At 39.9% G+C, this 15,740-nt stretch overlaps 1 protein-coding gene across 2 annotated transcripts in view; it reads left to right on the top strand.

Annotated features, from left to right (window-relative positions):
- The first annotated feature begins 5,925 nt into the window (after nt 1–5,925).
- WARS2 (tryptophanyl tRNA synthetase 2, mitochondrial) overlaps nt 5,926–15,740 on the top strand; it is a 45,225-nt gene continuing 35,410 nt past the window's right edge. The window contains exon 1 of one of the 2 annotated variants that reach the window (XM_048294679.1): nt 5,926–6,075. In XM_048294679.1, coding sequence (XP_048150636.1) covers nt 6,022–6,075 — 54 coding nt within the window. In that variant the 5' untranslated portion in view covers nt 5,926–6,021. Of the gene's footprint in view, nt 6,076–6,272; nt 6,780–15,740 lie in introns of those variants that run through there. The other variant, XM_048294680.1, reaches the window with a different exon arrangement.

Here is a 15,740-nt window from a genome sequence, read left to right as displayed (position 1 = left end):
TATTACGAGACAGAAGACCATCCTCACTAATAATGTTGCCTGAAGTAAAACTGGTACTTGGAGATGTGCTTCCACTTTGGAAAGGAAGAATCACTGCTGCACACCAGCAAAAGCCTCCTCAGTGCCTGCGACAATTACAAATAAAGAACCAGCCCAGATGATGATTCTATCAAACTGTTTCCCAAATTTGTTACACTTTTGCAAACAACAGATCTCTGGGTTCAATGGGGTGAGGGAGTACATGAATCTAGTGCAACATCTTTTGGGTGATATTTGCACTGATGCATATTAGTATATTGTAATTTAAAAAGGAGGGCAGTTATGTAGGCGATAGGAAGGTCTCAGGGCAGCTGCTAAACCAATAAATTTCCTCTTTTCCAGGGCTAAATTCCTGCAAGGATACCAAAAAGTATGAGAAAGTACTGTTTATCTGGCCCCTTAAGTGCTTCTTACATCTTTTCTCTCCTTTTCCACTCTTGTGTTATTTAAAAGAAGACAGATAAGGATGATACATGAGCATCAATTTTTTTTCTTTGTGAAGTCTGTTGACACTGTAGGTTTTTTGTTTTTTCCGTGGATTTCATTTGAGTTATACAGGGTAAGTATGTCCATTCACCACTTCTAATGACAGTCCCTATGAACACTTACCTGGACAGCAATACTTGCATATAAAATGCAGTTTCAGATACAAAAGACAGGAGTTATTAAAAGCATTGCTTATGTTACACCCACAAATTTGTTAAGCATTTTAAAGATACAGAATAAGAGAGCTCTCTGCTGGGAACAATGATCGAAGGTCTCCTCAGACATCCAGGCTGTATTACTCACCAGAAATAATAGCAGAATTGGGTTTTCTATTTACCATAGTAAAGCAACCTTGTCTATAAACTCCTTATTGCTGCAAACCAAAGGTGTGTGTCTGGGGAGGGCAAGCTTTTCCCCTTGATGTTCCAGGACATGGAAATACAATCCTTTTTCAGACACAGATGTTTGCAATAGAAAACTTTCACTCCACTCTCTTCTGTTTTTAATCTGCTCATGACAGGAAACACAGATTCAAAATGAATGTAAAGAACACTGTCACCATAACTGATGATAATACAAAAGAACACGTAGGAAAGATTTCTTTTTCCCAAAATATTATAGGGAGAAAAGGGTTACAGATTTCAGAAGATTCTAGGTGTTTTTATTTCTCAGTGGCTACCAATACAGTGTTTTTCCATTAAATTCAGAGGATATGGCTCCCTGCAATGCTTTGATACTACCAAGAGTTTCAGCATACAAGAGACAGTACAACTCCTCTTCACGCTCTCTGCCATACCTTCAACACTTCCCAGTGACTACCCTGCTAAAGCTTCACTGAACAGACAGATGTATAAAAATGGCCAGAAGATTCTTCCTTAGCATGTTTCAAATACAAAATGAAACAGGTAAGAGTAATTGATTCACCCTCTTCAGCCAGTCTTGCTGCTGACCTCTAGGCTCTCAAGAATTTTGAAGATGTGCTTTTTAAAACTATGCCAACCTACACATCTCAAGGGAAGTTCTTTATGTATGTCAGTGTGAAGGGGTTGACTGGGCTCTTTCCTGTGCTGTTTGGTTGCCTGTTCAAACTTCTTCTCTTACTCTGTCCTTCACACCACAACCTCCCCGGTCTCCCTTCTCTGCCTTCTCCAGTTTGCCTAAATCCCCTTTCCTTGCTCTTTCATTCAAGTAGTACCTTGCTAATGACAACTTTCACTTGAAAAACAACAATATTTGCATGTTGACTTCTGCAAATTCATTTACCACTCTGTGTGTCATGCACTTTTTGATCTGTGTTCACTTTTTTTTACCTGTGAGCTATTTGGAGCAGGGGCTGTCATCTGGCACGTGCTCGAGCAATGCACAGCACAAAGGCATCTCATTTTAGACAGCATCTGAGCAATGCTGCAGCAAACAATAAAAACAATTATAGTTATAATTACCCCTCCCACAAGCCACACTAAAATACGTAATCAGACACTCAGAAATTGAGAAATTACAGCATCAACCCTGTGATGTGATTTAATTTCTTTCTTCTTCTGTATAAATATGATGATACTGTCTCTAGCTATATCATAGTATACTATTTTTTCTGCAAAGAAGGTCTTGCTTCATTGAGTGTTGTTGATTTTTTTAAATACTTTTTTTACCCAAAATGATGTCCAAATCTTTCTTACCATAAGATTTCCTGTCATAATCCCTTCATTGAGTAGAAACTTACTAATTTCCTTTTACATTTTTCTTTGTTATTTTTATCAGAGGATGTGAATGGTTCAAGAATATTAGTGAAATTATTTTGACAATGCTGACTTGAATAGCTGTTACTCTATCTTAAAGATGGGAGATAAAGCACAAATAGATTAAGCATAAAACATAAATCTCACATAAATCTTTAATCTATCTGTTAAATTAACAGACATAGGTTCTAATATTTTTGGCTGTTTCATGTTTTTAGCATATAGTATATTGGAAGCACAGTAACAAAAAAAATAGCTTTTAACTAGGAGTGCACAGAATTTCTAGTAATTTTTCAGGTGAGGAACAAAAAATACTTTAGTACACATGATTTTTCACAGTGGCAAGGAATCAAACCAGGTTTTCAAAATTTATTTTGAAATTTTGGTTTTTTGAACAATTCTTCCATTTTACACTCTGCTGCCAAAACCCAAACAACTTCTAATTTCTGTGTTAGGTAAGACAAAGAAGCTGTGCATAAAAACTCTCTACACATCACTCACTGACTCCCAGAACTCTGTTCACATCGTAGAATGTTATGTGCTCCTATGTAAAGCACTGTCTCCTGAAGGCTTCATGAAAATAAAAGTTTTGTGGGCTGTAGCCCAGCTAGAGAGGTCTTCCTAACTGGAAAAAAAGAATCACTGCTTCTGTTCTGCTTCTAGAACTTCCTGCATCTTCACTAATTAACTGAGCATGCACCTAGTCTTTTCTTAAATAATTTTACAGCTATTATCTGTAGTTTTTTCCCTGATTTTGCAGTATCTCTCTTCAAGCATAGAAACCCAAAGCGGATTTAGTATTTTCCAACTGGTACCCCAGTACTAAAAAATTGACCATTTGAGCTACTGGACAGCATTAGCAAACAGATTTGCTTGTCCAACACAAACTCTAGATCTTTTGCAGAACACCATGTCCCATGGGACACAGGCTGATTTGAAAGACTTGGTCTAAAACTCTTGTTTCTAAATCAACAGTCAGTTTGGTGGCATAAAAACCAGAAAATTGCACTAGTGATATTTTGACTGAGTTCTGGTTCACCAAATTTTCCTAGTTTGGGCTCTGTAGCAAATTCCTCACATCTCAACAGTCTTTAATGGATTCATAATGTCCACTGAGTAATAAGGGTAGGGGGAAGTGCCTAAGAATAATACATGAGAAAGGTCAGAGGAGCTTTGGCAGCAGCGGGAGATTTCAGAGGACAATAAATATTAGCAGTGAATCCTTCTCCTCTCCTAACTTGGCTGTTTCTCAGGATGCAAGCCATCTCATCTTCTCTGGGATTCTCAAGGCAACCTCTTCCTCATCTCACCTGCCTTACACATTCACACCACTCTCCCTCTCTGCCTGCACCAAGAATATCCCATGCTTATTCTTCTGCCCCTGCTAGATTTGTGTCACAGCAGTGGGCTCTTCTTGTGTTAAAGAGCTCTTGTACATATTGCATTGATTTTTTTTTTTTTAATTCAGCTTAAATTTGGGTTAAATAAAGACTTAAAATAGCACAGGCTCGATTCTGGTTAATGAAAAAGAATCCAACTTTAATTCAACTTTTTACTTCAGTTTCAATTTGATTTTAAAACACGCTTTGCTTCAATATATTCCTATTATCCATATGATCATGATGTTCTTAGTGTTATTTACAAGTCTGTCAATATTTGTGTCAATGGCACATTTCAACATAAATTATTCACTATCTATTTCCAGATTATCAGCAGCAGTATTGAGCAGGGAAAAGCACAAGTCACCATAAACCTCTACTGTAACAAATACTTTTGAAGACCTGTCATCTAATCAGCTCTTAGTCATTTCATGTATGTTTATTAGAATACTCTGTGATACAAAGTCAAAGGTATTACAAAAGTCTAAAAAGTATCAACTTTTACTGTTCCATTTGTTAACTCAAATTCTAATAACCTTGAAAATGAGCACTAATGCTTTTTAAGGAGTATTAACATCTTCATTATTTAGTTTTTTATTGCTGAATTCTACATAGCTTTTTTCATCATTTTGCCTCAAACCAATGTTTGACTTACTGATTTATAACCACATTATAATATTTATATTTATTAGATGCTGAAAGCTTTCTCCCTGGTAAACATACTGGAAAAGATTTTTGGTTTAAGTTATTTGCAACTGAAAAATTGCCATAACATTTTCTTATCACATTAATTTCAATTTTCTTCACAACTTTTTGAAGATAACCTTATATTCCATTTATCTCCAGCATCCCCGTCTCCATGGCATTAGTTTAAGACAGCTCTACCTGCTCCATTTAGTCTCCAAAAGAGAACAGTTCTAGCTGGGAGACAGCGGGTGGGGCAGCTGCCCATCCCGCCCACCATCAGGAGGTATTGACTGATGCTCCACTCCAATCACATCTTCAGTCTCACATTAGAGGAGCAGCTCTTGTCCAATTATTTTTTTGGTCTTAGAACAGGAAAATGTCAAAAAATATTCAATTTTTCAGCTTCTTCCCTGATGTTTCCTACATCGAGCTTCATGTCATTTTTGCCTAGTTATGTTCTCAAAAATGGCTGACACATTTTTGCTGAAACAGTGAATAAAGAGGAACATCACACGTAGAAGTTTTCAGCTCAAATTATGAAAAATATTTATAGTGCTGATGCAAGTGATGAAAAAAATTACACGTACAGTTTCTGGGTTCAAGTTAAAGTTCTTAAAAAATCAAAGTCCATTTCTTACAATTTGTATTACAGCAGTGCAGGGAAAGTAAATGAAGATTATGCTTTTATGTACTAAGCACTCTTCATACATGGTTTTAAAATATAAAAATTGTAACTAACCAATGCATCAAAGTGAAAATAAATAAACAGTTATGTAAATTTACAGTGGGTTTAAATTTTAGAATTAGGAACATTCCATAATAATATCCTGGAAATAATCACCAGTACAATGTGCAGTGCCACTGGTAACAGACCTACAAGTGCACCTTTTTTCCCGATGACTGGTTTGTTTTCCCAGAGCCTGCAGCAGCAGATTCCCACAGTCACTATCCCAGATGTTTGCAGATGAGCTGTGGTTCACATCACCTAAACACTGGTAACAAGCACTTTGTGGCTTCCCAGCCTGGGGATTGAACTGGGTAGAAATAAACTGGGGAGAAACAGGCACCTTTAGCAGAGGAGCTGACAGGAAGGATTGATGTACAACTTCTTCAGGAGCACGTAAGACCTCATTAGTAACTTCGGTGTTTCTTGCTTTGGTTCTGTTACCTGGTGCAATGGAAGAGACATGGGCACAAAGACCGGATTTGAGGACACGCTGTGTCTGAGGTGCTGGACAGCGAGAGCTGCTTCTGCCTCGGCTTTCGGGCAGAGCAGGAACAGATTGAGGGCAGAGAGCAGCTTTTGGGGGCGCTCAGTGGGGGCTGATTTTAGTTAGTCGGACAGGACGGGCAGAGGCGCGCATCTTCCAGCAGCAGCCAGGCTGCGGATCTCTCCATGGAAAAGCTGCCGTGGGCACGGCCAGGCGGCCGGAAGGATGCGGGGATTGAGGAAGCCTCCGAGGGGACGCGCTGCTGAGAACCTCGCAGGTGAGGCAGGAGCCATGAAAAAGAGGAAGCGATTCCCTCCATCCCCAGAAAGGCCCGTGCCGACGCCAGCACCGCCCCTTCCCGGTACCCGCACCCTCCCAGCGCCGGCACCGCGCCTGCGCCCTCCGGGCTGCGGGACATGCGTGGACCCTGCCCGGCTCCTGCCCGGGTTCCCTCCCCCCCGCTTCTTCCTTCCCGGCTTTGCCATGGCGACACCGAGTGGCCTGATCCGGGCCCTGCACCGCGGGACCCTCGGCCAGGTAACAGGCCTGGGGCATCTCCCCCGTCGCTTCCCGGTGTGCCCGGTTTGGGACAAGCCCCGCGCTCGGGCCGGGCCGGCCCAGCCGCCATCCGCCCCGTGCCGCGGGCCGGCTCCGCGCATGCGGGGGGCGCGGGGCGGGGCCGGGCCGGCTCCCGCCGCCCCTCGGGGAGCCGCGCTCCCCGCCGGTCGCTCCCGCCTCAGGGAGCGTCCCTCCCGCTTGCCGGCTGGTTCTCGCTGGCTCCGCTCAGCCGCAGGGGCTTCGACTCCGCGGGGCGCTCGGGGAGCGGGAGAGAAGGAGGCCTGAGCTGGCGAGTGCCGGCGACTTGGTTGTCGTTCGAGCGCTGAGGTAGCGCTGGGCGTTGTGCGAGATTTCAGCGGTGGTCTTTTCTTCTTCCTTTTCGACTTTAAATGCACCTACTGGCTACAAACTCCTGTCTTCTCCAGCAGGAAAGAAAAAAACCAAACCGCATAGGTGTCTGAATGGACGTATGTCAGCCCCTTCCCTTGGTACTTACACGACCTCAGTGGGGTGTAGTAGTGTCTAAATTTCTTTAACACGTTTGGGATTTTTATTGTAACCATCAGGACCTTTCCCCCCTCTCACTCCCCCCCCCCCATTCTATTAGAAAATTGAAGTAAAAGAACATCTGATTGCATTGATTGTATTTTTGGAAGATAACCCTAAGCAATCAGCCAAGTCAGGTAGGTATATATTCAGTGACCTTGTGTTTGTAGGCAGCCTCCTTCGTAAAGTTTTATGTCTATGAATAGCTTCCTTAGAAATCTTTATGTAGCTTGTAGCCTTGTTTTTAAAATGAGTGGAAGAATTTGATGACAATAATACTAATGTTGCATCACTTTAGAGAATGTTTCCCCTAGTTGGACAATTGGCTTTTTCATTAAAATCTTGCTCTTCGCACGTCATCCAAATCCTGAATAGTATGGTATGTTTCAATAAAGGAACACATTATTCAGAATGAGTACCAGGGTAGATATGTCTCATGTTCCTTGTGAGAAGAAATAAATAGGGTAAGAAGAAGATCAAAGATGCCTTTCAGTTTCTCGATGTAATCTGTATTGTCTATGAATTTGCAGCAAGTGAATTCTGTTACCCTCGGCCATGGAGCTGATATTCTGAGCACGTCAAGCTATAGCACACACTAGTGCACAAAAAGTTGGTGTATATAGTGGTGAATCTGGGTAAACTACGCATTGCAGGACTATTTCAGAACTAGGATTTTTAAATGAAGTTTGAGAAATCAAGGCATGTTTCGTTACGTTCTAAAACAGCTAATACCACGCAGATAACCTTGATTCTGCCCTTTCTATTGAGGAGGTAGAGTGAAAGCAAAAGAGGAAGAACCTGTTATTCCATATGAAACTTTGGTAACTGATATTTTACTTAGTAACTGCGTTCTTCGTACTACTCGTTAGTGTGAGGCAGAAGTAAGGATTCTGCTTGTATTTTTTGTTTCAGAATTCATTTATGTATAAGATTGCGTTGAACTGTAACAATATAGGAGAGCTAAGGAATCTCAATATGGCATACTCCATAAACTTGTTGGGTGTTTCCTTGTCTTGAGGTGGTTTGATTTAATTTCACTTACATGTTCTTAAATCTTCCTAGGCTTCTAACACTTAAAATTTGAACAGTTGCACTGTCCCAGTAATATGTTGCCAAAGCAGGTCTTGCAAAGATACCTCAAACCACTCATTATTTTTAGAACTCAAAAGTTCCTTGAAAAATATTGAAAGGATTTGAATATGCTTATCTTTCCTCATGCACATGGTGACTCTTTGGCTCTGTTCAGTATCACAGCAGATGCCCTCCCCTGCTTTCATTCCTCTAGCAAAGAAATCTGATTTATCTTGCATAATAAAGAAATCTACTCTGAGTGAACATGGCTCATGTTGTATATTAATATTTACTCTGATGTGCATTTCATTGCCACATCTGAGTCAGCTGTCAGGTCAAGATTACGTACCAGGTGCTTTATCACCTGGCTGCTGTTGCCATGATGTCTTTAGGTGTGATAGGTCTGAGAATGTGCTTCCTTCTTGTTATTCTTTAAATGTTTTCATTTAAAAGAAAAGAAGCACAAAGTTGGTGTTGGTTCACAGATTCACGGAATATTCTGAGTTGGAAGGGACCCGCAAGGATCATCCAGTCCAACTCTTAAGTAAAACCCCATTTGGGGATTGAACCCACAACCCTCGTGTTAATAGCACCGTGCTCTGACCAACTTTGTATAGCTTCAGATCACCCACCCTCAACTAACAGTAGTAATTTGCATTGTTGCTCTGGTTTTAAATTTGTGAGTCCTGTAGGTTGTGGGATTTTATCACTTTTCTCTCTCGCTTTAAGTGCCCTCTTACATCTATCTGGAAAGAATTGCACTGGAATTGAAGAGGTACTTACAGTGCATCTTCAAAAGAATTGAGGGGAAAAAACATCTCCCTTATTTATGCTGTTCATGTTGCCAGGCTGGACTCCGGAGTGGTTCAGCTACTTGGTAGACAGCTTGGAACAGATCATGTATTTGCTGCCTGCTGATGAGGAGTATTCAAATTCCAAGCTGGAAAAGTGTTTGCCTTCAAGCTTGAGCAGTGTGTCTACTGGCACCCTCATAGTTTTGATGTTTAAGCATTTGATAATGTGGTCATAGTCACTAGAAGACGTAATTTATGTGGTTCCAGCTTTGTTTCGCTGTAGTGCACAGTTCATTGCTATGCTGGATTTACCATGCTGTGGAAAAGTTGCTCTGTACTTTTTGTTGTACATATTTCTAGCACACAGCTAAAATTTGTAGGCATAATGTATGTGGTTAAGCAGAAAGTAATGTTTTGTTGGAGAGATTAATTATGTTTGGGGTATCTTGACTTTTAAAAGCTTATTTCCCAAATTCTTCAGTGGTCCCTAAGCTAGGGTCATAGAAAGTCATTTCATCAAGTCTGTTTCTTTGATGAGACACTCTTAAAAATGGCAACTACAGGTACTCCAGGGAATTACTGATAAAATTATGAGAAATCCAACTGTGGCATAACCTGTCAGTAGGAAAATTTAATCTAAGGTGAGTCAGTCGGTTGTTGGTGTACGTCCTGATAAAACATGGATTAGGTTTAGTCCTGGCTGCAGAGATGAAGTAGAGGAATGGCAAGGTCTTGCTTTTGATAGTAGGGTCTCATGCATCACTAAGTGGCTTCCCAGACACTCAGCTGGAAGTATACATTTAGATGTTATTTGCTTTCAAGAAGGAGTCTTTGGCATCATTTTTCTTTTCTAGTATTAAAGTAGTTATCTAGTAACAAAGTAGTTATTACAGTTACTGTAAGAATACTCCAATACCTGTATTGCTTTTCTTCCTGAGAATATCTTTTAAAGAAAAGAAGAACTTCGCATTTTGCTGCCTTTTCTCCTACCCTAGTCTTTCCTCTTTGGTAGGAAAGCCTTCCCTGGCCTTCACACAGGATCTGTTACTGGCTGTATTGTTGTTGCTAACCTGTGCATTTTGATGTCCTGCAACCTTCATCTCTTGTCAACTTTCACAGGAGTGATGCATCAGAAAGTGGATTCTCTTTTAGCTTTATGTGGTACAGAACTGCGTCTTCCAGCCACAGGGGTTGATATTTTTTAACACAAAATCCTTCCCTCTTTGGTGCTAGAATTTAGTCTTCTTTTTTTCTTTTCTGTCACTCAAAGTTGGATTTGCTGTAATGAAACTCAAGACACTGACTCCAGCACACACTCTCCAGGTCATACAAAGAGGAAATTGGTTTGAGTTGCACCATTCCAAGGATGTTTCTTCTACCTTTTGGTGAGTGTTGCACAGAAAATATCTCTGGTGAATGTTTAGTCAGGACCACTGCAAGTACAGAATCTTCAAATCCAGGCAATCTTAGTCAATATACTGGTAATCTTAGCAGTTTATTTAGGAATGTATCTGTTTCTTCACCTGTGTCAGTGTCGTTAAAAAAATACCACCATATAGATCCCTGAATGTAGTTTCTCTGATTTGCTTTACAGTTCATGAGCAAAGGTGCTGCTAAAATCAAGAGGCATTTACTACATTTTCCCCTGCTGGAGCAGGCTAATGAGTCTCAAGGCTAGTAAGACTAATCTGGCATGCTTTGCTCTTTACAAATCCTCATTTGCTGTTGTTTTCCTCTAGTTATCTTCTAGGGAATTGCAAAAGATGGGTTTTGTTCACTGAGTATTGATGCTAAGCAGACTACCTCTCAGACTGCTCCTCTTTTCTGGGATTTTTGAAGATGGGAATGCCATTTTTCCTTTTTTGGTCTTGTGATGCTTTGCTGGGCCTCTGTGACTGTGCTGAACCTTGGTGACTGTGGCCAGTATTGTCAGTGCTTTAAGAGGAGATCTTCAGATTGTTTGGGTCTGATGAAATTTGATTTACTTTTTTTGAGGAAGTATTGTTCCTTCTGTATTCAGGGCACCTGATCGCTCCATTGTTACTGTGATAGTCATGTTAATGACTGGTCATGTTTCATATTTTTTAACAAAGATGGCTCTGAAAAAGGCAGATAAAAATTGAAGGGTTGTTTTGGAGAAGACCATTAAAATGCTTTTTCCCAGACTGCAAATTAAATCTTCAAAATTTTTAGGTATAGTTACCATATGGACTCCAGAGAAAGGAAGTTACTGAAATTACCAGACCCTAATCCTTAAGGATTTCAAAGATTGTAGTTAAAACTACAGTGGGAGAGAGAGCTCAATTTTTAGTATTATTCAGATGTGTTATAAATGAAATGCAAACAGTTTAAAAGCATCCATGTTCCCATCTTGAATTTGTTGCTGTCACATAGGGGTCACTTTGTTAACCACTAATGAAATGAGTCCCCAGGTGCATGTAACAAGCTGCACACATACCCAGGTTACTGCAGCAGGTCAACTTCAGAATGCCTGTCCAGACAGTTGTGTGCTGAAATTGATGGATGAACAGGCAGATTTTTAAGTGCTTGCCCTGGATTTATGATTGTGACAGTCCCTTGTGTTGCGTCTCTTTCTTCTACAGAGCATGAAGGTTGGAAGTAGCAGCTAAGTGCTTTTGACTGAGGAAAAAAGGCTGGAAATGCAAATACCTCTTCCCTGATGTTTTCTGGTGTCCAGTATGGGCTGGTTCAATATATTGTAATATACAGGACCTTTATGAAAGATCTAAGTGATTTGGGAAATTCTTTCCAATTAAGGTAGCCTCTATGTGGATTCATATGTAGAAATTGGTGTCTTTTTATTTTTTTAAATTTTTCCTATTTTCCTGATTTTAATATTGTTTGCCATTTTTACTGGGCACAGATACTAAGAAGTTACTTAGTTACCCAGATCCTTATGAAATCAACTGGATTTAGCAACATATTCCAGCCTTTGGATTAAACCTCTAGTGTCTTCTATTCAGATTGGAATGGAGGTTTTTCCTCATCAGTCGCTTGTTTTTATTCTAATCACTAAATAGCTAAATAAATAAGTAAACAATAACTAAATACGTTTAATCCTCTAGGGAAACTGGTTTATCTTTCAGATAAAGCAGTGGAATAGTTCTTAATGCAAGAATGAAATCATTAGCTTTTGTATCATCTCCAGAGCTGAAGGCAAGTTACTATACAGGGAGAATATACATTTCTTGGGTTTTCACTGGATTTGAGAGAGCTCAGGTTTCCACTCAGATTTATCAGACTTTCAGTTGTAGAGAGACTTCTTGCAATCTGTCTTGCTTAATGCCTTGTCTCTAGTGGATTTTGACCACTGTTGTAGCTGCACAGAGAGAGCCCCCATTGTAGACAGAAATGAGGGATCTTTGATGCATGAACGGGTCCTATTCATTTCCATAATGGAGTTCTAACAATAAAATCTGGCAAACATAGATTGTTTTAGCAGGAAACAGCCCTTTATTCTGGCATCTTGGCAGGGCTTGGGTAGAGTCCCACCATTCTTTTCCCCCTCTGGCCCTTGCTTCCAGTGTCTTGACTAAGCCTGTTTTTTCTCTTGAGGGACTTCTGTTTTTATTAATATATTTTGTACAGTGAGTTTAATGAAAGATGCTACTCTGGCCATCGTGGATGCTGAAGTTTTGTGTAAATTTCTCCAGTGCATGTGCTGAACAAGCATTGTGAGGCAGTCTGTAGCAGATCACCTCTGTCTCTAGACAGGAGACTGGAGTCCTGTTTTAATGCTGTTCCATTGGCAGATAGAATTTCCATTTACTAATACAGCAAGTGCTATTCTTGACACTCAACAATTACTTTTTCCATGACACAAGTTGTGGTTTATGCTGCGACTCTAGGGTTAGATGAACAAACATTTTGTGGAATTGACTCAAATTGCAGTAGGATCAGAAGTTGAAGTGAAGAAAAACCCCAAGCATTAAGTCAGTTAAGCCACCTTAGATCATACATTTTTTGAGTTGTGCAGTGAATTGAAATTGTTTTCCTTTTGATTATTTGAGCCCTTGACTAACAGTATCATTCCTGGAGTCCCCAACTCAGACAAATCACAAAGCAGATTTTATGATTTTCTGCTGTATCAGGCAGATCTATATATCCACTGGAGAGGATTAAATATATATTTGCCCCTGGAGATAGATATCCACATTGAGAGTGCCCTGAATTTCTCACTGCATGGGAGAGGAAATAGATACATATTTGTATATATGTATACACACAAAAATAGACAATGAAATATATATACTTACTTTCTCATTTCCCTCATTCTTGTGCTGAAATGTGATGATTGCTACCAGAAATTAAATGTCTGCTTTTACTTTTAGCTTCAAGTTCTTTGAATTATGCTAGGGCCTGCATCTGCTCCTTGGAGCTGGCCAAAGCAATAGAGTGGTGAAGTTGATCCAGTTCCTTCAGTGATGTCTGCACAATAACTGAATGAAGAATAAGGGTTGTGTGAAGTTTAAAAATTGGGGTTTCCTCAGTTTTCATGGTGTTTCACGTAGCTCGTGTTATAAACTACTGCAAGGATGTTATCTTTGTAACAGGCAGATAAAACCCTGCTGTGCTTCATTTGTATTTAGATGACACTTTGATAACTGTTCAGACTAGGAATTTCTTTTTGTTTAGACTACCTGTATTGTTTATGGATAAGTGGTTTGGAGCCTTACACTACAGATTAGAAGGTGAATTAAATGCTTCTTATTGATATGTCAAAGTGTGGTAAGCCACCACTTACGTAGGTGGGTGTCAATATTTACATTCCTGTGCAGAAGGATCTTAGAGTTGGATAGTGCTAAATTTCCATTTTTGAAGCTCAGAGCTTCTGTAAGATTCTTCCAATTCCCAGAAGTATTCAGAAGCTGAAATGAGATGAAATTGTATACATTCTGCCATTCTGACAGATGGAGCATGTGTTGTTCTGATCATCATTGTTGTTTCTGATCACATACACTCAGTGACAATCAAATATTGTATATTGGTCTATAGTGTTGTCCTCAGAGTCTGGCTGACCTGTTAATCTCATTTGAAGGTTGTTGGACAGCATTAAAAAAGAAAGTGAATTGCAGATATCTTCACAACTTCCTAGTCTCACCATCATCTTTTTCCTTTTGCCAGGTGCATAGTTCTGACTTTGAAATCTGTACATGATACTGTACCTTGGGAAAGATATAGCAGCATTTCCTCGTTAATAAAAGATTCCACGCTTCCTGATGATTTCACCACAGGTTCACATAGCAACTATTTTTGTCATTTGCTTTCACACTTGTGGATGTTCCAATATCCCTGTCCTTTGGCAGTGAGATTGCTAAATGGCCTGTTTTGTCTTTATCCAACAGTCGGGAGCAGTTCTTTTCAGGGATTCTGCCTTAATCCTACGTCTCATGGGCATTCACTTCTCTGCTTACCAGCATTGCTTTTTATACAAAAAACAGCAAAGAAATATGGGGAGGTACAAACTTTTGACAACAGAACCACGTTATACTGTCCTTCCTAAATATAATCTTTTTATAGCCACATCAAAGTTTCTTTCAAAGGTGGTCTTTGACTTCTTCTTGAATTGGGTTATCCATTTGCAAATATTTTTCTTGAAATAACATACTTGCCAAGATGTGGAAAGACTTTACTTAATAGGCATCCATAGGGTGCTTTCCGTTTGCATGGAAGAACAAAACAGTTTCAAACATTTCAAAGCCTCTTTGTTGCTTATGTAAAGGGAATGAGGGGTCCAGCCCTCTGAATTCCTGACCAAATCTCATTTTGCATCTCTGCTGGCAACAAATTAGCCCATGTAAGTTGTGCAGTCAAGTTCACATTCTGCTCTTCATGTACTTCCACTGGAGTGTTTTGTTGGGTGTTTTTTTAACCCTATCTACATTTTAGATATTTGCAAAGTTAAAGCAATGTCAGCATTCTGACTCCTGTTCATCAAGCATTAAGCCAGGTCACAGCAGCTACAGGTGCTGTCACTCCCTCCAGAGGGACATTTTCACAGTTGACCATGCAACATTGTAAGTCTCCAGTATTCAGAATACTTGCCAGTACCCAAAGAAAATGGAGTATTACACATCCCTGGGATACCAACAGTAAAAACCCTTGGGCTTTTTTTACACTGATATATTCCGCAGGGTACACCCAAACTGAGAGCTGGTAATTTGCCTGGCTTCCTGTGGGCCAGTTTGAATAATACAGGTAAGTCAGCAAGAAACATCTCCTCTTTAGGACAAGCAAAGCAGTGAATGTCACACACGAATTCGGGAACTTTCATTTGATGTTGCTGGACCCAGGGAGTCCAATAAGCAAGTCACAGTTTGCTGTTACCATTCTCATCTCACTTGGCTGCATCCTCTTGACTTGAGCACAAATGAACACTTGTGTTTGTCCCCCTCATCCATTGCTCATCTCTTGTTTGTTCTTTCTGTGGAAACAGCCCAGCCTGGTGATTTCAGGACCAGCCTGCACTGATAACAACAGCTTAAATGCAGTCTGTGAGATTATCTAGCTCCAGAAAAAGTTCTTTAAATTCCCTAGAAGTCCCAGATGTGATTATTGTGTCTAAAATATTTAAATTCCAGCATAGACAAGGAGGACCAGCTGTAGCATTTTCTTTGTGCATGTGTGCATCATTATGGAATTTACCAATATTTCCACATTCTAAGGCCTCTCAACATCCATCAGGTGGTTTTAAAACTTTCCTATTCACCTGAGATGAATTTCATGCTGTGACCACAAGGTGAAAGTTTTTGAGCAGCTGTGTTAATTTTGGCCCCATGTGAAATGAAGCCAATTTTTCCTTGCTACAGGAAATTGCCAAATAAAATAATGGAGAGGAAATGAACTACTCTTTGAGTTTCTAGGACAATATTCTGAAGAAACATGGTAATTACAAACAAAAAATATTTTTTAAAAAACATCTCTCTAGATGTAAGTTGATATTCTTTGTTTATATCCCATAGGGCAATCTTAGTAGCAAGCTGACTCCTCACTTGAAGAAAATATATAAAAAAATACAATAAAATCTCTTTCAGCTAGAGGTCAGAGAAAGAGCAAGAGCAATCAGATGTTTTAAGAGATTTGGATACTACTGTGATCAAAAGCATAAAACTTCTCTAATTTCTCTGTGAGGGAAGTATTTAGTTTTGAGGGCATTCTTTAGCCTTCTGGTTTGTTTTGCTTCAAGGTTGTGAAGGTTTTGATACTTAGAAT

The sequence above is a fragment of the Corvus hawaiiensis genome, chromosome 2, assembly GCF_020740725.1.
Source record: "Corvus hawaiiensis isolate bCorHaw1 chromosome 2, bCorHaw1.pri.cur, whole genome shotgun sequence".
NCBI lineage: Eukaryota > Metazoa > Chordata > Aves > Passeriformes > Corvidae > Corvus > Corvus hawaiiensis.
Note: the sequence above shows the minus strand (reverse complement) of the source record. Positions and strands in the feature narration are given on the sequence as shown.